Raw genomic sequence first — 25382 nt, 5'->3', positions numbered from 1 at the left:
CGTGCCAGCCTGCCCCTCGGCGGGACGCCCGCAGCTGAACGCGACCCTGGGGGGGCCCCACGGTGCTCCCACCGCCTCAGGGGCGCTGCCTGCGGGGGGCCCCGGGCCGGCGCTGCGCAGACCGCCTCGTGCGGCCTGTGGGGCCTTTTCTGCGGCCAGGCAGGGCCGTTTCGAGCGGCGCAGGCCCGCAGCCCCTCACCCAGAGGAGGCCCTGGAGCCACGGCTGCGGCGCTCCGCCGCCACTTTTGCGCCCTCAGAAGGCGGCGGGGTGGGGGGGGGGGTGGGGTGGGGGGGGGGGTGAGGCGCTGGCCCCCTCCCCCGCGCATGCGCAGCGGGCGGGGCGGCGGGCGCGCGTGCGCGGTGTTGCCCGGCGCAGCCTTATTATAGGGGCGGGGGGGCGGCGGTGACGGCGGCGCCGCATTGCAGACGGGCGCGGGGACGATGGCGCGGTGGCTGCTCTGCCTCCTCGGGCTTCTGGCCGCCGGTAAGCGGCCCTGCCGGCCTGGCCTCCGCCTCCTGCTGCCCGTCCCCCTCACGCTTAGCCCCGAAGACCTGCGGGCGGTGTTCCCTCACCACCGAGGGCCTGGCCGGGCGGGAGCGGGCTGAGGGCGGCTGGCGCTGTGAGGAGGGGTGGCGGGGGGCAGGCCGGCCCTGAGGCCGTTCCTTTTCCAGCAGGACGGTCGGGCCCGGCTGCCGAAAGTGCAGGGAGAGGAGGTAGCGGTGAGGGAGGGGGGCGGGGAAGCCTCTGGCCGGGACCCCGCCGGCGGTGGCGCAGCTCGGTGCGGGGCCTAACGGTGCCGCCGGCGGAGCAGGGCCTGGGGCCGGGGGGCGGCAGCAGCAGCAGCGGACATTTCAAGGGCGCCGCCGGGGTGGCAGCGGTGGTAAAGCGGTATTTGGGGTGGGGGGAGGCACCCGAGGTTAGCCGTCAGGTAAACGCTGGGAGAAGGGGAAAGTCCTGGCGAGAAACCAGCTTTTCCTGCTGCGCTAGGAAAATGACTTCCCACAGCGGTAGCCTTGGGTTGGTTTGTGTCGATATTGTGATGAATCGGGCAACTATTGCCTCATAGAGCCAAATAAGAGCAATAGGTAGAAACTTTTTCTGCCAGCAACTCTATCTTTGGCACTTCAGGGATAGATGGCTGTAATCCTCTTTCAGATGGAAGGAGGTAGTCTTTTCTGTTGCATGCTTTTAGCAGTCTAATTTCATTAGGGTCTTCTGCTCCACATGGAAAATTCCACTAATTTTGGTGCTTGCTGCTTTGTTACTTGTTGCTGAGGTGGTGGCGGCAATAGCTGATAAAATACCTTTAGCGATAGAAGTAGAGGTTAAACAAGACAATGCTTGTATCATGTGCTTTGCAGAAGCTAGACAGATCTAGAGAAATGATTCATAGACTGACTGGAGGGATAATTACACCTTCAGGTCGTGGTATGGAGTGGGTAGAACCCCCAAAATTGAAGGTCTGATACAGCGATGCACACAATGTTTTGGATAATTTGCCTTCAAATGAGACAATTTTAAACCTAGAGCTTATTTGCTTATGAGTTTAACCTGCCATATTTCACAAGTCAAGTTAAAAAAAAGCCTGACTAGCTGTTTAAAAGTGATAGGAATAACCAGCTGGCAGACTGCAGTTTATGCCTCTGAGATCATGCATGATTGTGCAATAGTCTTGTACTTAAGTGGAGTTTTAACATACTGATATGTGGACAATTTAGTGAAGAATCTCAGACTTTTCAGGATGGAAACAAGGAAGCAAAAAATCTTTCTGCATATCTATCTGCTTTAATAATACAACTTCTGTCTGCTCTGCGCTGAATTGACTGACATCATTAATCATTTCTGTTGGGACTGTTTCCGAATCACTAAAGTAATTGTAGTTTCTTGGGCTTTAAAAGTGAAAAGGATTTGCCTTGCAGTATCTACCAGGTTTCTCATTAGTGTATTTAGGGAAATTGTAATGAGAAACCAGTTCAGCAACGAGAATTAGCTTGGTCTACCTGTTAAAGGCATGTGTATACAGCTGAGTATGGCAGAAGACTTGTTAGGCCTGTTTTTCTTTAGGAAGTCACTGTTTTAACACAAATAAACACCTGTCTTTTTTTTCACCAAGGTTCTGTTATGAATACTAATTGGCTCACCTATGATAGTATTGTGTAGGATTTTCTGAAGATTTTACTGTAATGACTTGAAATGCTGTTTTAGTCTATTAAGCTGACTAATTAGCTGTATCAAAATCTAGCCACCCTTGGCGTATCCTAATGGAGTTACTTGGCTAGCTTACAGCATGGCTGGTAGGCCATGAGGGTTTTGGTTGACCTACTTACAGTGCTTCTGTGCATCTTCCCTTTAAGGGAGACATGAAGGAATTAAAACAGGGTGTACAGGACTTGGGATCTCTGGACTACTGATACGCACGTTGATTATTGCATGTCTTTGAGACCTGGAAAGGGGGAAGGTTGGGTGTGCAGTTAAAACAAGTCAGTTTCTCTTGAGCTGTGTTTGTTTTTTCCTCCTGGTAAAATAAAAGTGAAGATGGAAGTAGAAAGTAAGAAGTTTAGGATGCGATTACTTCATCCTTGCTAAAATAGTAGACTTAATCTTCCTTCTTCCAAAGATTTCAAGCTAATATTTAATTCCCCTAACAAACACTGGTCAGAACATCTGGGAACAGGAAAGTGGAAGGCTGAGTTAGTCTGACATGCATTTTCTGGAGGATGTGGAAAAAGCAGATAATTGGGATTACGTGCTGTAGTTTGCAGGCTTGTTCTGGTTGGGAATGTGGTTTCTGACAAAAAAGCTAGGTTGGTGCAGCCCACTACTGTAGATTATATAAGACACCTTCCACTGTTCGCCTACTGTCTAAAAAATATGTCCCTGTTTTCTTAGAGGAATGATAGGGAATGCTGTGGGTGCGAGGCACTTTATGCCTGTCACATAACAAAGTGGGGCTTTGGTAGTGCACTGGTCATGTGGCTTGGGTAAACCTGCCCTTGCACAATCTCCTCCTTGTTTGCAGAAGAGGTATAAATAGAGTTGTTCTTGGTGTTGTCTGGAGGAGCTGCGCAAGTTGTTCTGCCTGGTCACGGTCACGCTTGGCAAAATGTACGATTGCATCTGCAGAGTTTCTGAAGTCTTATGTGGTCTTTTTACAATCTCAGTTTCTGCTGTTTGGCATACCACAAAAGTAGTTCCGGGAATATCTGAAATCAGAGATGAAGTAGAGGGTGGAAGAAGAGAGTGGGAGCCTGTCAGCAAAACTGTTGCCATCAGGTGATGGTGATGTCAGTTGGGACTCTCGGGGAGGCTGGTCTGTGCTGTTTTAGGGAGGGTTTTCCAGTGTAAGGTGCAGGAAGATTTTTAACTTGCTTCTGTGGGGGAAGCAGGGCCAGTTACTGCTGGCTGCCAGTGGGTTTTTGTTTCAATAACTCATGTGGATCTGATTCTTCAAAGCAGGTTTGGGGCAACCTTAGAACTACATAACAAAAAAAGCTTCTTTAAGGATTCACTTGATGCTAATTTTCTGTTTAATTTTTTTTCTTTATGTAGCAGCTTTTGTATGCAGTTAATTTGCTGCTATTAAGATATCAGAGTTACTGTTGCAAATTGAAAGGGGTACTTCTGTGGTCTTTGAAGCGTGTGTATATTTTGAGGCAGTGCTTGTCTCTGTATTTGGTCACAGAGCAATGTTTAATTTCAGATATCAGTATTTTTCTTTCTCTTGGAGTGAGGAGTCTCCCTTTACACTGTTTACCCTCACTGATTTTTGAACTTTGTTCTCTGCTACTCTAAAAGTCTGCATGTAAAGAGATTTTCTTGGTGATGCTGAGTAAATGAATCTTGCAATGAGATTTCAAGGCTTGCTTTATTCAAATGTTAACGGTTCAAAATCCTTTGAGTGTGTTCACCTTGGGATGCAAGCTATTAGTATACAGATGTTAGGGGGTTAACACTTTCTTCTTTCCTGCTATCAGCTGCTTCATCACTGTGCTCTTGGGTAGGTTATTCTTTCACCTTGTGTGCTACAGGTTGCCTTTTCCAGGTTCTTCCATCGCTAACTGCTGTCCTTCCTGAAGCTGCTCTTTAAAATGTGCCTTTTCATCCCTCTGGCATACTTTCTTTGCTCAGCTGCAGGGGTATGAAATCTTCCCTTTCCTCTAAGGGAGCTTGCTGTTGAGTTGTGTTCCGTGTCTGGCATTCATTCTGCATTAAAGCACTTCTCTGGCAGCAGTGTGACAAAGAGCATTGCTCCTGAGACAACTCTTCTGTTTCTTCCTGGCAGTGTCTTGAACTGCCCTGTTTTCTGACATTTCTACAATTTCACCTGTGCTTTGCTGGGACTGCAGTGTAACCTGTGGCCAGGAACTTTGTCTGCTCTTACAGACGTGGCTCTCTGCATAAGTGGCAGACTTTTCTTTTCTTTGTGGTGTGAATATATTTGCCTGGTGAAAGGGGGGATGCTAAATACAGAATTTCTGCCGAGACTCACATGAAATCTGTCCCCCCACCCATCCAAAAAAACTCCAAAAGAAAACCAGAAAGAGTGGAGATGGACAACAAGTATGTGCAAAATGTTCAGACTTACTTCTGCAGGGATCTGCCGCAGGGGAAAAATGCTTCTTTTAACTTCTTGGGGAAATCTTAACATACTGTATGGGACTGCTTACTACCTGATGACTACCAGATGCCCTTGGATGTCCAAATACCTCTTCTAGATTCTGTCATAGAAGAATCTCAGGCAGAAGTTGGCTTGCTTGGCAACCTGGTAGCAACCTCTGGTCAATGTGGTTGTTATTCTCTTGTAATCTTCATTGTAACTGGGACAGTAGAGCTGATTTTGCTGTCTTTGCTCATTGAGGTAGGAACAGTGTTTTACAGCAGAAGTAGTTTACCAAGATGAGGTTGGTGTTCCCCACTTTAAGGAAGAGGCAAACTCAAAACTCATTACTTGTGAATTGTGCTAGTTACAAACGTTTCAAGCTTGATACTTGATTAGTAGATATTGGACAGGAAGACAGATTTTTGATCAACATCTAGATTACTGATAACAGCTAGTCAGGTTTCATCTGTTTATTCCACAAATTGCCTGTAATCTCTCAAATATGCGGTCATTTTACTGCATTGTTAATCCAGAGGCATAGTAGACCTTTGACATGAGTTACTAGTGTGTGATGCAGTTACAACTTTTGAAACTTTAGATTTACTAACTGACCAGAGAGGCAGTGGATTACTGAGCCCTTCAGATAACTTCCAGTTGAGGTCACTCCTTGACTTGGTGACACTGTGTAAGATTTGATGAAGAGGAGTTGATCCCTCTTGACATCTTTAACTTAAACACACTTTGCTTTTGCAGTTATCAAAAGAAGTGGGGAAGTCGGTAACTAACAGCACAGAATGGCAGACACTGATGTGTTCGCTCGGTCTGTGGGCATTTCTGGGAGATAATAGTTGTGTTTTTTTGGTTTTTTGTTCTTTTTAACATCGCCAAATGGGGCTTGGGAAAGAGTATCTCTGCTGATTAATATGTTTATTCACTTGGAACAAATTAGGGTGTCATAAAGATATGAGAGTTGGCAGCACCTCAGGTTACCTTCTACATTTGACTTCAACCAATTAAAGTGAACAGCAGCTCAGCGCTTTCCTTTTCTTGCAGGTTAATCTGTCTGTAAAAATACTACTCGCACCAAGGCTTTCCTAGCAGTTTGGAGGAGGTTTAAGTCTTTAAGCTGAATTTCTTTGTGTGCTACGGTATAGTTTTCTGGCTTACCTTCTGGCTTGTTAGGGAATCTGGGCCTTATAGAATCCCTGTTTGTAGAAGCTTATGTAAGGGGTTAACTTACAAGCATGGACACAAAAGTCTCATTAGTAGATTCAGTATAGCTTTGGAGGGGATTGCTTAGAATTTTTCTCAGAGAATCTCAGTAAGAAATTCAGGCTGGCTGTCCCTGGAAGACAACTAACACAAATGCTTGAGGGAAGGTTATTCACAGGGAAGGTGATTACTTAATTTTCCAGTAGCTGTCCTTGATAATCCAGCCATTATAAGCATGCTGTTACGTTCCTGCTCTCTGAAGAGGAGTGAAGAACTGAACTGTGCTTTCATATGCATGGTTCTAAGCTTTCCAGGTAGAAGAGGTGGTATTGTTTGAGGGAGCTGTCACCTCTACTTCCCTAGCTGCAGACTGTATGTTACTGTTTCCATTCCAGATACCTAGTGTTGAGGGAGAAGGTGATAATATCTGCTGCTTTGAAGAACTGTCAGGGAGTCATGCGTGCTTGCTGAAGTAGGATGGTACCACTGTGTGTGCAAGTTGCAGGTTTCCCTTTATCTTCACAGCCTTTAAACTGTTTTTTTTTGTGTGAATTCCTGGCAGAGTGCCATGTGATGTACAGTAGCTGTCACTTGTCAGGACTGTGTTACTGGTGTTGTGGCAGTGCTAGGTTTCTCACCTGGGCCTCAAAGAAAAGGTTTCTTCTTTCTTTTCTGCTGTTACACTTTGTCTTTTAGAGTGTTTTGGTTATGTTGTTGGGCTTCAGGCTGTGTTCCTGAGGCACTGCTTGTTCTGTGAGATGACTTCTCTTGTCTGCCAGGGATGAGCATCAGAAAGGTCAGAGTGGGTATGAAGCTTTTTTTTTTGTGTTTGCTTGGAGAAGCTGCAAGTGTATGCAGGGGTCCTAGGGTGCCTGTGGGCTGTCAACTTGGCTAGAAGTCTGAAGGCTAGAAAGCTGAAGTTTTTCACATCTAAAGACACTGTATGTGGATTGCTTTTCCATGCCCCCTTCTCCTTCCTCCTCCGTTTCCTTTTGCTGCTTAATTTAGGAAAAATGTGTTGGAGCAAAGACTGTTCCTTTAAAAAAATTGAAGAAACCACATCTCTGAAGCGGTTCAAGAAGGAAGGAACCAGTGAAGAGGACAAGTAAAGAAACGTCCTGGCTTTCACAGATAAACTTGTTTGGTGCTCTAAAAATGGTGGCTTGCAAGAACTGCAGGGAAGGGGGGCAGGTTTAGGTGGGCATGGTGTATGACTGTTGAGAGTTAATCTACAGAGAAAGGAGAAATCTATTTAAAAATGGATTACTTAGATAAAAGAACAATATATGAAATAAAGGGATCCCAGAGGTATCTAAGAAGATAATCCCATTGAGTTTATCCAGCAAGCATTAAGAGTGGTGTGAGGTAACTGACAGGACTTTGTTTTCACTTGAGTAGCTGCTGTTCTGGGGATGTGAAATACCACATTAAGGTGTCGCTCTTCTTGTGGCAGAGGCTATTTTGAGGGAACAGCAAGATAACTGTTAAGACTCAAAACTGTTCATTCTGTTGTGAAACAGCACAATGTCTTACCACAAAAGCAAATATGCAAGTATGTTAATGGGAATTAATATATTGAGGAAAAATGCTATTTCATAAAAAAATAGGAGAACAAGCTAAAGGGAAAAAGCTGTGGGAACAGTAAAGGATTTCAGGCTGCTGTTCTCTGAATTTGCAAGATCTGAATTAATGTGGAATTTTTTGGTTTTGTTTCTGTTTTTCCAAGGACAGTCAGAAAGGGAGGCTAGATACTGTTGTAGTGAAGGTACATCCTTTAATATTAGACATTAAGTTTTGTAATAAAAAAATTCAGCATAATACAGAATAAACTAATCCGAGCTTAACTATATTTGAATCCACTGTGGAACATGGAAGAAAAGAAGCCATCCTTAGTGCGCATCATATGTGTTCTGTAGCTGCTTTCTACAATGTGCCAGCAATGTGTGGCCCTAACAGACAAATTTGCCTAGTCACTGTTTGACCATGATGTACGGAAAACATCAACTGTAGAATTGTCTACTTGCAAGGAAAGAACTTCACCAGTGTACCTTATAACTGAAAGGACACTTACGTTCCTCAGTTTTCTGTTTTCTGTAGATAAATGTTCCTCCTCATGGCATAGCTGATTCAGGTTTCCTGAATCTGTTGGCTTTTTTGACAGAAAAGCTATGTAGGTATATTGCATTTCATCTTGCTCTGATGTGCAGGAGTGAAGACTTCAAATAATACAAGTGGGGAAGGTCTTCGGGGTGCTTACTTGCATCCTAAAACTGATTTTCAGTGTTCGCTGGCTTGTGAATAGTTTGATGCTTCTCATTCTTCACTGTCCTTGCTGGTTTCCAGCTCTTCTGAGATTTTTTTGTCTTTGGTCTTCCTGTAGAGGATTGCAGATAACATTAGTGTCCTTATTCTCAAATGTGAAGTGACTGTGTGGCCAGTAGCAGTGCTTTGAGCAGAATCTGAAAAAAATTTAGATGTGTTCTGTTTCTTCTTCTGAGAAATTACTCTTTTTCTCCTTCCAGACTGGTGAGACTGCAGGGAAGCAGAGCAATCGGAGGCATCAAGCAGTTAATGTACTGTCAAAAATCAATCTAATTTTAAGACTCTTCCACGCCTCCTGAACAGAATTATCTGCAGCCTGCACTCTGCTCACCTCTGCTTTGCTCTTCAGTTTTCTTCTGCCTCAGTGTTGTAACCTTACAAAACCCTGCTGCTCTGGCGGTACCCTTTGCTGTGTCCTGGCAAGTCAAAGCGTTGGTGACTGACTCTGTGTGAGCATGTGTTTGATACAGAAGCCATGCAGTAGGGAATTTCTTAGAGACATACAGCCAAAAAAGCTGATAAGTAAGCATAAATCTGACACGTAGTATTTCTTTTGTCCTGTACTTAAATTGACCAGGTCAGAGGCTATGAGGAAGAAAGAACAAGACTAGCTGTTAGACATTCTGCTAAAGGTGGTACTGATTTGAAAAGTCATACTAGTGGCAGGATCTTAATAGAAAAAGCCAAAGAAAACCTGAAAGTTCATTAAGATCTGGGAGATTGAACTGGTGCAAGTTATGGTGTGAATTCCTCAGCTTGGGTTTTAAATGGCCTCTTGGATTAAGAGTTTGAGAAACTACTTGGAATAACTATTACTGTAGTTTTATAATTTAGTTTTGTAGTTCTATAGTATGCTTCGAATGGGAGGGGGAGTAATTTTCTTTTGATTTCCAGAACTAAAGGCATAGGTTAAAAGCTATAGTGAAAGCTGTTAATTCCACTGTTTAAAGTCAAGGTCTTGCTTGACCTTAGCCAGAGCTTGATTCTCTGCTTTGCAGAGCCTTCCTACCACTGTCCAATACCAGTATTTGAAAGGGAAGAATAACTCTTTCCCTCAACTGAACGTACACGTGGTTATTGTCATCCTGCCAGAGCTGACAGCTATTTGGCTGACCATTCTGACTTTGAAACTTAACTGTTCTTAGTGCTTCCAGATCAATAATGCTGTAATTTGGAATAGGTGGTCTGTAAATATTGTGCTAACCATACATTATTGGAAGCTTTGAAGTCTTGTTCCTACAGTCTTGTGCGCAGTCCTAGTGTGCTGCCTTGCTGAAGGCTAATAGGCAATCTAGGCTTTTTGCTGGGAGGGAGGATGGTAAACTTTGAGCTCTTGTGTAGAAAATTAAGCATGCAAAGCATGTTTTCCTTAAAATAAATGGGTCATTCCTCTGTGAAACCCAGTGTAAACAGGCTCTATAAATCAATAGGAGAAGGCTGCAGAGTGCCACCTACAAATTAGTGTTTATCTGGCTCTTTTTGATGTGTAGTGGCTACGTACCTAGTAGATGCAGTGGTAATTCAGCCATTAAGTTGATCATCAGGTTGTTTAGAACCAAGACATGAGAAATGGGAAAGTAATAGCTCATCTGTCATAACCTTACTAGAAACTTTGTAGGAATCCAACAGTTTGAATTCGTGCTTCTTGGTTGACAATGTAATTTTACAGCATTTTGTGATGTGTAAATGGCATTGATGTAAAAATAATGGCTCCTAAACAACACCTATATAGCTAATAGGTTTGGATGGGTTAGTGGTGGTTTTTTTAATCTAAACTTTGACAGCAGTGTCTTGTAGGCTTAGACCGTGACAGATTTCCTTGGAGCCTGTCTCTTGTAGGATTTTAGGAGTTGCTTCTTCATAGGTTACTGCAACATAGGAGATTGACTGCTGAAGAAACTAGGCGTGCTGACAGATAAGGATGGATTTAGAAAACCTGGAGGAGCTGGGTGTCCAAATAGCACACCCAAAAAAGGACAAGCTTGGGAAGTCAACTAAAAGGTGCAGTTGATTAACTTGTCCTATTACTTACTAATGGTGCAGACTTTTTACATTTCTTTAGGAACAATGTCCAGAAATGGCATTCTGTATTTTACTTCAAAATGTTGTAGGTTGCAAGGCAATTTTGTGTGGGGTGGGAGGTATGTCTGGACAAGGACTTGTACTTCTTTTTTTCACCCCCACAAATTTCTGTGTATACCATTAAAGAACTGACCAAGAGAAAACAAAGTCTAAATAGACTTAATGGGCTTAAAAACTATTACGATAGAATATGTCTCACATTGTTTTCAGTCCCTCTTTTGCTTTGACTTGAAATTTTCTGTTTATGGTCAGTGTTTCAGTCTGCACCTGGCTCTTAAGTCTTCCACTTATGTGTGTGTTGTGGCCTCTAATCCAGTTAGTTTCCTAATTCTCTCAGTGGCTCTATATGAAAAGGGTGGTTCACCTGGGAGAAGGAATACAGACAACAGTTAGAAGCTAGATGTAACTGCAAGGACGGTAGGACAGAAGAACAGGGAGGCTGTAGCTTTGGGAATCAGCTGTCTGAACCGTACATTTCTGCTGTGAGCAGTTTCTCTGTTTCAAGTCATCTGATAGTTCTTTTGTGGTAAGCAAAGTGGGATTTTGTTGGGGTTTTTCAAAATTTTTTAATAAAAGTTTGATGATGCGGGAATGGACTGCTGAAGTGCTGAGACACAGGCATTTCAGTAGGGAAGTTCAACTGTTAAAGAGGTTTTCTGAGTTCTTTGGCTGTGTAATCTGTATTTGAGACTCATGTTTCAGGTCAGAAATTGCTGGATTGAAACGTGCTTTAAAAATACTAGTAAACTGAAGTGGCATACTGGAGAGATGGTGTTTATTCCATACAGCATTAGCCTCCTTGCGCTGGGTGGAAATCATTCGAGTATGTGAAAGAACGGTTCTTGTTTTGGCAGCTGTGGCGAGCCCCGTTTTGTGGCAGAAGGACTGCATAAAGGGACCAGAAGTATGGTGTCAGAGCATTCGGACAGCATCGCAGTGTGGAGCAGTGAAACACTGCCAGCAGAATGTCTGGAACAAGCCTACTGTAGTAAGTATCAACTACTGAGACTTCTTCCCACCTGTAGTTGAGGTAGCTGGTTTTCATATGCTGATGGAGATTTTTGAACTCTCCAATTAGAATTAATCTGACTGCCTTAATTTGAGTGCTAGATAAAAGTTTCTTCCCACTTCTGTGCCTTGCACAACTTGTCTGCTGATTTCTCTGCGACCTGTTGCACAATCATGAGCCGTGTGTGGAATGGAGCTGGTGGATTTCAGACTGTTCCTCTTCATTAAACTGACTCCTAATTCGTAAAGCCTTTTCTTATTCTTAACTTGAGCAATGCCAAACTAGTAAGCTTATTACTAAAAAAGCTGTATGCTTCTTTAGGTCTTTCTCCTAAGTTAATGGTCAAAAAAAGACACAGCATATGCTAAATTATTAAAGCCATGAGATTGATTAATGGTACAAATGTTACATTTAGTGTTGCTTTTCAAGTTGCATTTACACTAAGTGTGAGGGCTGCTTTACTAGATGTAGCTGCAGTTTGTGATATTGTTTCACAATTTTCTGGGGATGGCAGGGCAGGGAGAGAAAGGAATTTTACTTACAGATGCGTTCACTCCACCTTTGCTATATCTGTGCCGAGGTATGTTTCAGATTGTGGAAAAGATTGGGGAGGGAGGAATTTCAGAATGGCAGAGCACAACTGAGGGAAGCATGCCCAAAAAGTTCTTAGATTTCTAGTAAGTGTGAACTCTTCAAGGAGTAAGGTAAAAGAGGTTCAAGAGAAGGCTTCTGGAGGCAATGTACTTCAAGGGAGGTGGGGCTAGGTGAAATAGGCATGCTGCCACTTGCTCGCTTCTTCATACCATGTTTACTGAAGAAACTGGAGCTAGACATGTTCGGAATAGCCTCACTCTTCATTTAAAACGACCTCTTCCCACCCCAGCTTCAGACAGTATTTCTTCCTTTGCTTCAGTTCCAAATGTGACCCTCGTTCTTTGCATTGTTATTTGCACACTGCATTTACAGTTAGTTAATTCAGTCTCAAAGTAACTCTCTACTTTTCTCTCCAGAACAGTATCCCCTGTGACTTGTGTAAGGAACTTGTGACAGTGGCTGGCAAGGTTTTGAAGGATAATGGCACTGAGGTAAGCTGTTCTCCTTGCCCCAGGGCACTATTTGATTTCATTGCCTTACAAGATTGCAAGGTGAGGGGGTGGAAGAGTAGTATGCATGATGTTTTCTCAAGCTAAGCAGCAAATATTGAAAGGGGCCAGAGACAGAGTAAATGGGGAAAGGCTTTTAAACAGCCTCTTCTCGTTTAGAGATTAGCAAATTCTAGAGCCTCTCATGCTCTAACACATCCCTGATTGACTGTAGGTGTTTAATAAAATTGTTCTTGTGCCAGTGGGTTGTCAGTCTTAAAAGGTGGGATACTTCAGTCTCTAGAAGTGGATGATTACACCAAGTGGACTTTTTTTTGGTTGTCATCACTCCTTCCTTTCTGTGAACCTGGGAGTACTTAGTATAAACAGATAATTCTTCCACTAGTCCATAATTTCACTAATTCTTGAATGTAAATGTTCTGTGCTGGCAAAGCTCTGTTGTGAGGTCTTGCAAGCAGTTATTTCATGTCTTCACTTCGGCAGGGTCGCATTGAAGGTCCAAGACTAGGGAAAACAGATCTATAGTTTAAAACCTCATTGTAGTTTTGCCTGCCAACTGCTTGGGCCTACCTGAGTCCAAGGGGCTTTTGTTAGGCTTTGTGTTGGGTGTTTTGGGAACGGAAAGAGCATGAGAGTGAGCGAGAGAGCACACGTGAGAGATTTTGATAGTCTATAGCCTTAACTCATCTCTTATAGGATGAGATCCGTGCTTACTTGGAAAAGACATGTGAGTTTCTTCCTGACCAAGGCCTTGTCTCCGAGTGTAAAGAAATTGTAGACTCCTACCTACCAGTTATCATGGATATGATCAAAGAAGAGCTAGTAAGTGGATAACAATTTGCAACTATTGGAATTAAGTTGTGCTCCTATTGATGCCTGAATTTCTCTTCTACGTAATATTGTGCATATGAACCTTCAATCATGTAAGGATTAATGGTGTAAATTTCAAGACTGCATTTGACCTTCCGATAATTGTTTCAGCTGAATGACTCTCTACTCTGAACTTCAGTATAAACATATGCACACACAAAAGTGCCATCAGTCTAGAGCTTTATGTATGTATCTGTTCTCACCTAGGATAAACCTGAAGTTGTATGCAGCGCCCTCTCACTGTGCCAGTCTCTTCAGAAGCAGCTTGCTGCAATGAAACTTCAGAAACAACTCCAGTCCAATAAGATACCAGAGCTGGATTTCTCTGAACTGGCATCCCCCTTCATGGCCAATGTGCCTCTTCTCCTTTACCCTCAGGACAGACCCAAGCAGAAGTCTAAGGTAAGGGTGCAGCGCTATTCCAGCATGCAAGAGAAGTGCATGTTTCTTGCTCCAGAGCTTCAGTGCTCCTTTGCGTAAGAATTTATTGATGATTCTTGGTAAGGCGTTGTTGTACTGGGCACAGGTTAAACTGATGTGCTTCACCTGCATGACTGTCTCCTATTGAATTTTATGCTGATGCATACAGACAACTACCTTTTTCTTTACCCTGTGGGTTTAAAGCTGAGAAAAATGACAGCTGCAGCCCCTGTGGACCGTACCTGTAATCTAGGATTAACCACCACAGTGTATAATGACAATTCTTGTGCTGGGCTGTTTCCATCCAGGACTGTAGTAGTCAAGCAGGTCTTACTGGAAACAGTTTTCTCTTAGAGCAAGCTTGGCACCAGTGTTCAAAGGAAGAATTCTCCCACATTCAGAGTAATCTGCTAGCTGTGCCCTTCAGGGGAGGCATTCATCTCTGAATTCAGAGGTGACAGACTGGATCAGAAAAGAACAAGTAGTTACCAAAGGGGAGTAATCAGATGATAAACTTGGAAGTAGAGGCAGAGTCTTGATAGCAAGCCTAGATATGGGAGTTAAACAGTCGAGTGGGTGGAGAACAAGCTGCTGTGGGTGGAGCAGGTAAGATCTATGCCAGATTTAGAAACCTTCCCGCTGTGGTCTGTAACAAAACCAAGAGATTTTGAAGATTGGGTACCTTAACAGTTATCTCGGGTTTCGGAGCCAAGTAGGTACCTAATCTCCATCTAGTGGCTGGTGCACATACCAGCAGCAGCTTGTCTAGTATTAGCTCAGGCTTTTATGTATTCTATAGAATATTCATTAAGATTTGTATATGCTTCAGAATAGCTTTCAAAACTTGGTAGTAACGGAAGCTTCTGAAATGTGTTATGTGAAGATATGTCAACTTAAGTTTCCTTTCACTCTTTGTCCAGGGAAGTGGGGATGTATGCCAAGACTGCGTTCAGCTGGTTACTGATGTTCAGGAAGCTGTGAGGACAAACTCATCTTTTGTGAAGTCTTTGGTTGCTCACGCTAAAGAGGAGTGTGACCGTTTGGGACCTGGAATGTCTGATATGGTAAGCTATTTTTTTGTTCACAAATCTATTCCTGTATGTGACTTAATCCTCTCAGTATGATCTCTATTTAATAAAACAAAGGAGAGCGTGTCACATGTTACGCAGTATAACAACGTTGAAATAATAAACTTTCAGGTCAAGAAAATTGGGTGGGGTGTATGGCACTGGGGAGGAGGAAAAAGATTTAAGACTGCTGCTAGCCCTTAAGGCCTTTTTTATAAAAATGATCTGGCAGGGTAATGTGGCCGTATCAATGAGGGGGAGTGCTTTTGCCCTGAGAGGAAGAGAAAAGGACTTATCAGATAAGCAGCTACGTGTGCAATGATTGTGTAATGTGAAATGCCATCTTACATTTGGGACAAGCTCTGAAAGACAACAGAATAGTTACTAACTAGAGCAAGTATATTAATACCTTGAGATGTATTAGAAAATTCTAGATCAACTCTACAGCTTAAGTGGTTTGGTATTTACAAGTTTTTCTTTTCCTACTTTCTGTAGTGCAAGAGCTATATCTCTGAATATTCTGACTTGGCTATCCAAATGATGATGCACATGGTAAGATCAGTAGAATATTATATTTGCTCTCAGTTTTTCTGCTTTGTGTAGCTAACTTATTTGGAAACGGGAAACTTTAACTGCATAGGTCTGGGGAGAACCCTTGCTCTGTAAGTCTTGGTGTTAATGTTTTGAACTTGGCATTGAATTGGATAGTAACTTTGGTCTCAGAATGCTTTCTTTAGCACTTTCCTTTTCTTTCAGAACTACTTCAGCAGTGCAAAAGGCACTCTAGTCCTTTGAAACACAGAAGATGCATTACATATGTTCCTTTATACTCCATTTCAGTCCTGTACTTACACCACTTCCCCTCTCCTCACTAGATACTGTGTTAAACGTATTAGAGTTGGTTTTTGTCACAGTCTTGCAAAATTGGCTCAAGTGTTAGAGATACTGTGTCTATTTGAAGCAAGACTAAAACATTCCTCTTCTGGAATTGCTATCTCAAGACTCCTGCTCTCTGGGCTCTTAGTAGGAGCCATGGAAAGTGAGTGGTACTGCACTACCTCTTCTGCAGCAACATACAGTGTATTTTACCTGTGACCACATCCATAGTACCTCTTTATCCAGAGATCTTGAAACCTTTAAAAAAAAAAACAAAAAAACAACACAAACAAACCCAAAGGTAAGATTTTCTTTAGAGAATGCAGTGCCTTGATGCCACAAGTAACATGAACAATTTATAAGTGAATTTATGGCTAGAGTATGTGGTTGACTTGAACCTGAATTTGGTAATACAGCGCCCTTTTTTTTTGTTTCCAGTCACTCAAGGCTATTTAGAAGCTCATACTGCTTTTTAAGCATTTGGGGGTGGCAGCAAATCTTTGTTCCATCAACTAGTTAGTTTCTCATAAGCATTGCAATACAGTCTGTTGTTGTTACCTGAAATTGGAATATGACCACACCTTGCATCCGGCTAAGTGTTATTCAGACTCTTTGGAGGTAGTCTTGCCCAGGATGCTTTAATGACTTCAGATGAATAATGCTGGTTAGCACTGTGCAATTAAATGTGAGTTGCTTTAGCAATGCTAAGGATCTTTGGGGTGGGGAGCATGTCATATTCCATCATCTATATGGAAAGAATGTATGCAGTTCCAAGTGCTTGGCATTTTTTTTCTCTTAACTGTTATCTTTAATTTCTCCTTTCTTCCTGTCTCCAATCTCCCCTGTCAACAGAAGGATCAGGTAGGTGAGCAACTTGCCTGTGGTGATAGCCTGCTCGTAGTTCACTTCTTGCTCTAAAAGAGCTTGTAGTTTACTTCTTGCTCTATTAGCTGTGTACATGGTGTGACTGTACTCAGTGTTGACAGATACAAGGGATATTTATGTGATTAAAACAGAGAAAGACTATAGACTTCCTCCACTGGATCAGTCCTACTTCCAGCTCCAGACGCCGGTTTGTGCTATTGAGATTTCAGCTTGATTATGTTTTGGCCAGTAGAGCATAGAATATGCTCACTTTCATACAAGAAGGATAGATGTGGAAAAAGCATGCCGGTGGCTCCTGTCAGCTTCTGGTTTAAAGGTTGGGCTCAAAAGGGCGTGAGTGCAGCTGTCCCTGGGTCTCTTTTTGGTTAACCTTTAAATCTAGGGCAATGGTATAGACGTTTGGAGCATATGAATTGAAAAGAAGATGTGGGAGGCCTTTAAGCTCCTGCTCCTTAGAGCTATTTGGGCTTCTAATTTAAGTCCTGGGAGACCTTGTGTCTGTCATCTGTCTGTGAGGGAACATGTTGTGTGTATGTGGGTGTTGCTGTAACACTAATATCTGGAAATGCTTCTTATGATGCATGAACCGAAGGGCTTGACCTAAAGGTACTGCCTGGAGTGGTCTGAAGCAGCAGTGTATCTCTGAGATACTGCTTTTGCCTGTGCATGAGGTTGTGGCATGATAACTGTTGTATAAGCCTGTGCTGTAAGAAGCTTGATGCCCTGGTGACAGGGTGGGGTACGATCTGCTAATTAACCATAGGACCAAAGGTACCTTTTTTAGCTTAAGTAGACTTTAGGTGGAAAATTCAAGTTTTGTGTATTACTCTCACTTTCGTGTATTACTTACTTTCTCACTTTGTGTGGATATAATGTGGCCTCCTTAGAGCAGTTTGGCTCATGTCCAGCATTTATTTTTGCTTTTAGTAATGTATGTTTCTAAAACTTTTGAGAAACACAGAGCCTTTGAAAAGGCTTTCTAAGTCTCTGCTGTTTCCCCTCTTACTGTGAAAAGAATACTTGAAATAGTTCCTGCAGATACTTGTAAAAAGGGTTAGACTTAGGTTTTAACATGGTTAACTTCTTGTTTCTTGTAGGCTGTGTTCAATAACGTGGGAATGTGTTTCTGTTTGCAAAATGTGACATTACTGGATACTTTAAAGAAGGTAGTTTGTGGAAAGAGAAAAGGAGTCCTTTCTTCTAGGCATTTCTTCCAGCTTTTGGGTGAACTCTGAAGTCAGGATAATTAGCCTCTTCTGTGATTACTTAAAGCTTTCAGGGGAGCAGCTTCATGGATGCAGGTCTAATGTGATGCTGGTGGCCTGTTCTGGTGTTGGTAGCTCTTAAGTCAACTCCTTTGAAGGGCTTGCCTAGTGTATTAGCTCATGGTAAATGGGGTTTTTAAATGGATGTTGCCTAACCTCTTCCTCTTCTAAACGGACTGCTAAATTTTGTTTGGTAGTTATCCTGCCTATAACCATATCAAATGCTTTGACAATACTTGAAGTAGAAGTAGTAATGAAACTTCTAGTTGTGTTGGAGCCTTCTAAAACTGTTCTCTGTGCCTGCTCACTGGCTCCGTAGAAAGGACAGAATCTTCTGGACTTCTTAAAATTGGTTATACATCTCTTTCCAGCAACCAAAGGACATTTGTGCCATGGTTGGGTTCTGTCCTTCCGTGAAATCTGTTCCCCTTCAGACTCTGGTGCCAGCTCAGGTGGTTCGTGAAGTAAAAGCAGAAGTTGTGGAGGTAAGGTAGACTCTTGGTAATCAACAGCTTTGCCTTCCTTTTTGCTTTGGTGTAATGAACTAGATGAAATAGAAAAATAAGAGCTTTTATGCATAGAATAATTCAAGTCTCCCTGCATGTACATTACTGGCCACCTCTTGTTACTGAAGCTGATCTGTGAAGAAGAGCTGACTGATTTGCTAAATAGTGGAGCCTATGCTAAATAGTGGAGCCTATGCTAAACCAAAGCTGTAAAGTAGTATTTCAGGATTGAAATGGGAACTCCTGTTCCAGCAGTAGTGTGGCAGCCATTCTAAATGACACTTCAAATGTTAGAGGGCAAATTGCTGGATTTGGGTTTTGCTTGACATTTGGAGTTAGCTTCCATCCCTTTTAAAAATGGGACAGCACTCTGCCTGTGCAGATGAATGAGCAGAGTCAGAGCCGAAGCTCTTGAATTTGGAGAAGCACCTTAGGTTCTCATGGCCTTTATGTGAGACATTGGCTGAGGTTTTTTTTTTTTTAGTTTTTTTTTTTTGAAAGGGAAGACTTTTTTGAGGACAGTTAATTTCTGATTAACAGGCTCCAAACAATTGCCCTCAAGTCCCTCAATTTATAGCTTGCTTTTGCGAACAGGAGGATGCTCTCAATTCTAGCAAATGTTGTCCTTGCGGTATTGAAACACACTTCCAATTTCCCTTGACTCCAGTCACTGTGGGGCTGCTTATTTCTGTGTCTACTGAATTCAGCTCCTTTCCTTATACAGCCTGGGGATTGTAGTCTTAATTAGTCATACAAAATGACTGTTCATTTGGAAGGACTTTTTACTTAGACCTTTGAGGTTGGTTTTGGGTTCTGTATGACCTTTTGAGTTCAGTTCAAGCTGGCTAGCTGGGTAAATGAATTAGTGTGCTGCATGTGAATGTCAGTGCTGTTAGTCTGATCTTTCACCAGTTGTGTCAAAAGTGGTAAAGTGCTGGTTTATTGTTTTGTATGTTTCTTCTGTGTACTCAGAAAGCCTCAGTTCAAGAGAAGACTTTTTCCCTGTGTGAAATATGCGAGACCATGGTGAAAGAAGTGACTGGCCTCTTGGAGAGCAACAAGACAGAGGTGAGTAAGTGATGGAAATAGTACTTCTTCCTAGGTTTGGCTAAGATGGGGCTGTATTGGAAGAGGGGAAGGAAAGTCAATTGTATTGTCTGTTTTCATGAGAGCAAGATTTTCATCCTGGGTGGGTTGGAGTAAGAAAACATGTACTTAGAATCGAGTTAGATTTCTGTTCTTCATTTGCCATGCATCCCTCATCCTGCTTCAGGAGGAGATTGTACACGAAATGGAGGTGATCTGCTACCTCTTCCCAGCAAGTGTCAAAGACCAGTGTAAGGACTTCATAGATGTCTACGGCCAGGCTTTGATTGACATGCTCTTGGAGGCGACGAATCCTGAAGCTGTGTGTGTTATGCTGAAATGCTGTGCAGCCAACAAGCCTCCGCAGCAGCCAGGTTGGTGGTGTTGCAAAATGAGCTAGTTCACCTGTGACTTTATCTCTTGAGGACATGTGCTTTAGTACTTTGCTGCCTCCTTTCTTCTTTTGGGAGGAACTACTTAAGTGCTGACATTTGTGGTGGTGTTTTGTGTTTGTTTATTCCCCCTTCTCAGTTTTAGTGAAACCTGCAGGTGGCTTCTGTGATATCTGCAAGATGGTGGTAGCTTATGCAGACAAAGAACTAGAGAAGAATGCCACGACAGCTGAAATCGAAGCTTTATTGGAAAAAGTCTGTCACTTCTTGCCAGAGTCTGTCAGTGATCAGGTAAAGTGCTTGTGCAGGAGGCAGGCTAAAAAGCAGTGGTTGTTTTGATGGCTGGGAGCTGTCTTTGTTGATTTGTTAGGTTTACCTAGGTCTTAGTGATAATTACACTTACTTAATTTTGAGTGTTGCACCTGATGCTCTGTCTACATGCTAATTTTAGGTCCATCTCTCAAGTGTCTCTACTTCTGCTATAAATGTCCAGGTACTCATAATAGAGGTCTCTGTGTTTGAGCAATTACCTTGCTCTCTGGCTGGAGACAAACTGTCCACAGGTGCAGCTGGGACTGGCTTGTGCTCAGCACTGATCCTTCCTAAGTTTTTTTTTCTTTTACTAGTAATCACCAAAGCATAGCGGCTTGTCGTGTGCAGTAGACAGAAAAAGAGGGAGAAAGCTTGATCTGAGGCAGCCAAAGGAGGACCGCACAGGCCTTTCAGTGTGGCAGCCTACCTTCCAGTCAGAGCAAGGCAGATAGAGATGAATAGAAGGATGAAACATTTTGCAGAGTGTTTGGAAAAGCGAGAGAGCAGGATCTCTTGGTGGTTTTTGAGTAGTCAGTCTTCCTTTGCTAGAGGCTGGAAGGACTTGGGGGTGCAGGGAGATTAGGTTTTTGCACTCCTGGTCCTCAAGGGTTGGCAGTCGTTTGAATAGATGAAGACTTTTAAGGGCCTGAATTGGCTGGCTGGCTGGTTGTACTAATTTGCAGTCAGTAAAGGTTTGCCTTGAAATACTCTGAGAACAGTGGGTGGGAACAGCTGAAGGTTTTTTCCTCAACGCTGGTCCTTTTCAGGGGATTAACAAAGTAATTGGAAGTAGGCTGGCATAATTTCAGTGAGACAGCAGAAAGCAATACCTGTTAGGCTATGGCTATCAAGATTTACCTGGAAATCTTATTAGGTGGCTGCTGAGTGTCAGCAAGTGGCAACTGCTTATAAGTTTACTAGGCATACAGTATACAGGCTTAAAGTGGCTACGGAACAGCTATTCCTGCTGACCGCTGTGAGGCTGTTTAATAGCTGTGGGTTGCTTATTAATTGGTGCCGTTAGTCTCAGCTAAGAATACCAGTATCTGTCTGTGCTTTGGAAATGGCCTCCCCACTAGAGGGCTGGCTCTTGCCGATGGGAAGTGTTTGTGCTGCTGCCTGGCCTGAAGTGAATAGTAATTGCTTGAGCTAAAAGTGCTTAAGAGCCATTACTACATTGCTTCTGCCCTGTTCAGGATGTTTGTCTCCAGCCTGTTCAGTGTGCTTTCCTCTTGAGACAGCAGTGATCTCCACAATTAGAGCTTTGCAAATCGGAGTCTGTCCTGCTTGGTTCTCTTCCTTTTTTGTCCGCTTTCTCATCATAACCTTTCTGCAGACAGCTGCAGGCAGGTATGAGCTAGCAAAAAATTATGTAGTTGTGTGATTAGTACGATGCTGAGTCCTTTTTGATCTGCAGAACTCAAGCCTCTGGTTTATCAGTTTGGAGTGATTGTTGGGATGTTTGGTGTTGTGTACATGCCTGCCTACTGGTGACCGTATCGTCTGTTTATGGCTTTAACAGAGGAATCTCTCAACCTTTTTTTTGTTACAGTGTGTTCAGTTTGTGGAACAGTATGAACCTGTGGTTGTGCAACTCTTGGCAGAGGTGATGGATCCCACTTTTGTTTGCACTGTGAGTATTATTGCATTTCGCTCTATTGAGTATGGGCTCCGATACAGTCTTGCCTACTCTTCTGTATGCCTTTCAGTGCCTAGCATCCAGAAACTCTGCTGGAATAAAAATCAGCAGACTGAATGCTTGGATCAAACATGGTTGTGCAAGGCCTTGGGCTTATTGAATGGACAGCTGTCAGACTGCCAGCCTTGTGCAAGGAAGGATAGAAGAAAAGAGCTGCCATTGGCTACCCACTGTTGAGGTTCAGTAACAAGGTGTGGTGTGCCCTGAATGTGATGAGAAGAAGCAAAGTGACTTCTTTTGAGAAAGGTCCCTTTCTAGAAACTGTTTCTCGAAACTTAGTATGAGGGAGCAGTTGTGGTAACTTAATTCTTTCTTGTGTCAGATTACTGCTTCATGTCTAATTGTTCAGCTGCAAGTGTGACTGCATTTGTCAGCTGAGCATGATACTGTGGGAGCTCCTGAAGCTACCTCAGTGTTGCTTCCACACTCAGTCAGGTAGAAGCTCAAACATAACGAAGTTGAGATCTCTTGGTACAAGCAGAAAGATGCTGACTCTGTTGCTGTTTTATTCACAGAAACTTGGGGTCTGTGGATCAGCTAAACAGCCTCTCCTGGGGGATGATGCTTGTGTCTGGGGTCCAGGTTACTGGTGTAAGAACATGGAGACTGCTGCTCAGTGCAATGTACGTAAAGCAGGATTCTGCCTCAAGTTTCCTATTGGCCTTTTGATAGCTCCTTATAAGCTACTTTGCCAGCATCTGTACCACACTTTCAAGTGGCTGAATTCCAGTTTCAGGAAGCAGAAGGGTGCTAGCTGAAGGTATTTGAGTTTGATTAGAGGGTTTTCCGTAGCCCTCAGCTTTCTTAAAGCAGACTGTTCTGTCACCCTTTTGTTCCTGTCCCCCAGCTGTGTGCTAGCACTTCAGAGTCTATGGTAAGGTACAACGTGGGCTTTATATTTAGTCTTTGTTCCTGCAGCTGGCAGACTGTGTCATGGCCTCTCATCAGGCTCTAAAAGTTGGCCGCCAGTATTGCTGTGGGCTGATGCTTTCTTTGCCAGGCCTTAATGGCTAAGGGTCATCAGCATTCTTTCCTGAAGCTTCTGGGTGGGGATGAGGAGGACATTATTTATTCTAGTCCTCTCTGGAATCACTTATTGTAAGAAAAATAGATTTGCTTTTAAGACTGTGTCTCAGAATAAGGTGTTGAATTGTGTGCATAGATGCACACTTGTTTGCAGACAGGCTTTTTTCCCAGTAACTTAAAACTATTTCTTTCTCTTTAGGCTGTTGATCATTGCAAGCGTCATGTGTGGAACTAGAAGAAGAATTTCCAGTTCTGAAAGTTTGCTGTGGCTCTTAAAAATGTGGGCCAAGGTTGGCGGAGAGCTGTATCTCAAATGTCCCTCCTCTCTGCCTTGTTAACAATTTGACCTTCAGGTTCCTTTATTGTAACTCTTCTGTAGCAGTGCTGCTGTTGAAGGATCAGATCTTCATTGTTGACTTAACAAAGATATTTCTGATTGTACAGTTTAACTCATTATGCTCCTAAAAATAGTCAGTGTGTTGTAGATTTTTAATTGGTAGGCTGAAATGTTTTTAGGTGCTGGGAAGAATGGCAAAGGTGAAATAAAACAAGACACTTATCTTTTAATTTAAAAAAAGAACAAGATAGCAACTAAATTTTAAAATATCTTTTCTGTAGTCAGCCTTTGGAAGATTACATGCTTTGCATATTTAACATCTGGCTCAAATATTAGTTTTCTGTGTAACCGTAGGGGAACTCTTAAAGGGATAATGTTGAATCTCCAATTCCTTCAGGTGGAATTTTCAAAGCTCTGCAGATGCAGAAGAGGGGACTTTGTGTGCCCAGCTAACTTTCAAAGTAACTGGTACCTAAAAAGATGCACTTGCATTGGAGTGACCACACTTAGGCTTGTGGTGTTATAGCTAAGGAAACCCTCCCTCAGCCTTTGATCACGTCCTCTTTATTTCCTTGGACTAGTCAGTCTCAGCATGGGTGTTCTACTGTTAAGCCCTGTACAGTGGGATTTCAGTCTTTGAAGCATGCTGACATACTTAAGGAATGGCTCAGTTGGTTGTCTTTCTTTTTTTTTTTTTTTTTTTTATTGCTCAATTCTGCTTAGTCTTGCAGCTTCCTACACGCAGCCAGCCGGGTGCCAAGAAGGTGGAGTGAATTGGGCCAGTAGAAGATGGAGGGGAAAAGGTACAGCGTGGGTTGTGCACATGTCAAAGTGAGTTCAGCATAGCAGGCAGAATGCATGGAAATTTTTTTTTTTTATTGTAAACTGCCCCTTGATCTGTGTTTCTCTCATAGCATATTTCAGGCATCTAAAACTTCAGAGGTGCTATGAGACTTGTGGGCTGTTTGCATTGCTGCCAGCCATTCTCACTGACACTCATCCTTCTGAGTAGTTTGAAGTATAATTTTTTTTCTAGAGTTCCCATTTCTGTTGGGAGATGCATCTGAGTAGCAAGCGGACATGTCAGATGGCAGGAGCACTGTAGCAGGTATTCGGCAGTGCTGCTGGCATACCTGACAACCTGGCTTTCACGACTCTGCAGCATCCTGCTGACGTGGCCTGAACTTCTGAACAAAAGCTTTTCCAGGCGGCTGCTACTTTGGAAGTAGTTCAGGCCCTTGAGGTGTGGGGGCCTCAAGTGAGAATCATGCTTATGTTGCTTGAGACAGACCTTGCATCCCCTGCCAGCATTTAGTGTGTAGTTCTGAACAAGTTAACCCCTGAAACAGAGGCACCAGAGTAGCTCTGAGGAGACTTTTGGGAAGGAGGAGCTGGGCAGAGGTGGAGCCTTGAAAATTCCAGTCCTGTACAGAAAGGTGCCGGCAACTGCTACTGTTCCTGTGGCGTCTTGTGTGAGGCAGGAGCTCCAGTGACAATGCTTTAGCAGTGAGCAAAGTAATTTTCATGCAGTTTGATGGAAAAAACCACTTGACTGCAGCTTCTTGGTTACTATATGTACATACTAAACGTCTGAGCAGTGTTGACCAGCAATACTGGTTTGTCTTTCCTCTTTGCATTTGTACAGAATGCTGAAGCACTCATGGCTTTAAAAAATAAAAATGATTTCCCCTAAAGATGTAAAATACCTGCAGCTTTCTGTCTGGGCAGGCTTGTGCAGTGGTTCCAGTGGAATATCCCTGTTGGGGTAGATATGCCAGATAGGAAACGGGCTCTCTTCAGCATCGCTACCCTGGAGGTACAGGTGGTGTTACACCATGGCATGTAGTATGGGATTTTGATCTTTTAAACTGGATGGCGTTCTCTTTAACATGAATATTTTTGGGGGGAGGTGGGGACAGATTAACACTTGCTCTTAGAGGTTGGCAAGGCTTTAATTTTTTGGGGATTTTTAATAGCGAAGGATTCATGTTAGTGACCTGTTGGCAAGGTGAACCAGGGGAAATCCTGTGCTAGTGCTGGGAGTCTCTTTAGTTTTCTCCCTTCCTGTGGACCGTGGCACCTGACCCGCTTGAGTTATGCTGGGGGGACACGTGCAGTTGCTTTCTGAAGAACATTGTCTTGATTTTTTTTTTTTTTGCACAAAAGCTTCCTTAATGAACAATAAAAACTTCTGTAAACCGCTAAGTTTGTGTTCTTTGTTTCCTTGTTGTATGCTAGTTGCCGAAGGATCTTGTTATCGTCCCCTTTTGCTGCAGAGCCAGGAAAAGTTATGTCCCAAAATGTCACTGGGA

General features: G+C 43.1%; 1 protein-coding gene across 3 annotated transcripts; it reads left to right on the top strand.

The window, feature by feature from the left end:
- The first annotated feature begins 365 nt into the window (after positions 1-365).
- On the top strand, positions 366-25271 carry LOC130155506 (prosaposin). Of its 3 annotated transcripts, XM_056352867.1 has the most exons (16): positions 366-484; positions 11072-11205; positions 12237-12311; positions 13026-13151; positions 13407-13601; positions 14540-14683; positions 15182-15238; positions 16415-16423; positions 17545-17613; positions 18084-18197; positions 19191-19286; positions 19492-19678; positions 19836-19987; positions 21561-21641; positions 22223-22330; positions 22933-25271. In XM_056352867.1, the coding sequence occupies exons 1-16, from the start codon at positions 442-444 to the stop codon at positions 22966-22968; spliced, it is 1626 nt and encodes a 541-aa protein (XP_056208842.1). In that variant the 5' UTR covers positions 366-441; the 3' UTR covers positions 22969-25271. The 3 variants fall into 3 exon arrangements, with proteins under 3 accessions (XP_056208842.1, XP_056208841.1, XP_056208840.1); XM_056352866.1 differs by lacking the exons at positions 16415-16423; positions 17545-17613 and having other exon boundaries at positions 19854-19987; XM_056352865.1 differs by lacking the exons at positions 16415-16423; positions 17545-17613.
- The last annotated feature ends 111 nt before the right edge of the window (positions 25272-25382 follow it).

Source organism: Falco biarmicus, chromosome 9 (assembly GCF_023638135.1).
Source record: "Falco biarmicus isolate bFalBia1 chromosome 9, bFalBia1.pri, whole genome shotgun sequence".
Classification (NCBI taxonomy): Eukaryota; Metazoa; Chordata; class Aves; order Falconiformes; family Falconidae; genus Falco; species Falco biarmicus.
Note: the sequence above shows the minus strand (reverse complement) of the source record. Positions and strands in the feature narration are given on the sequence as shown.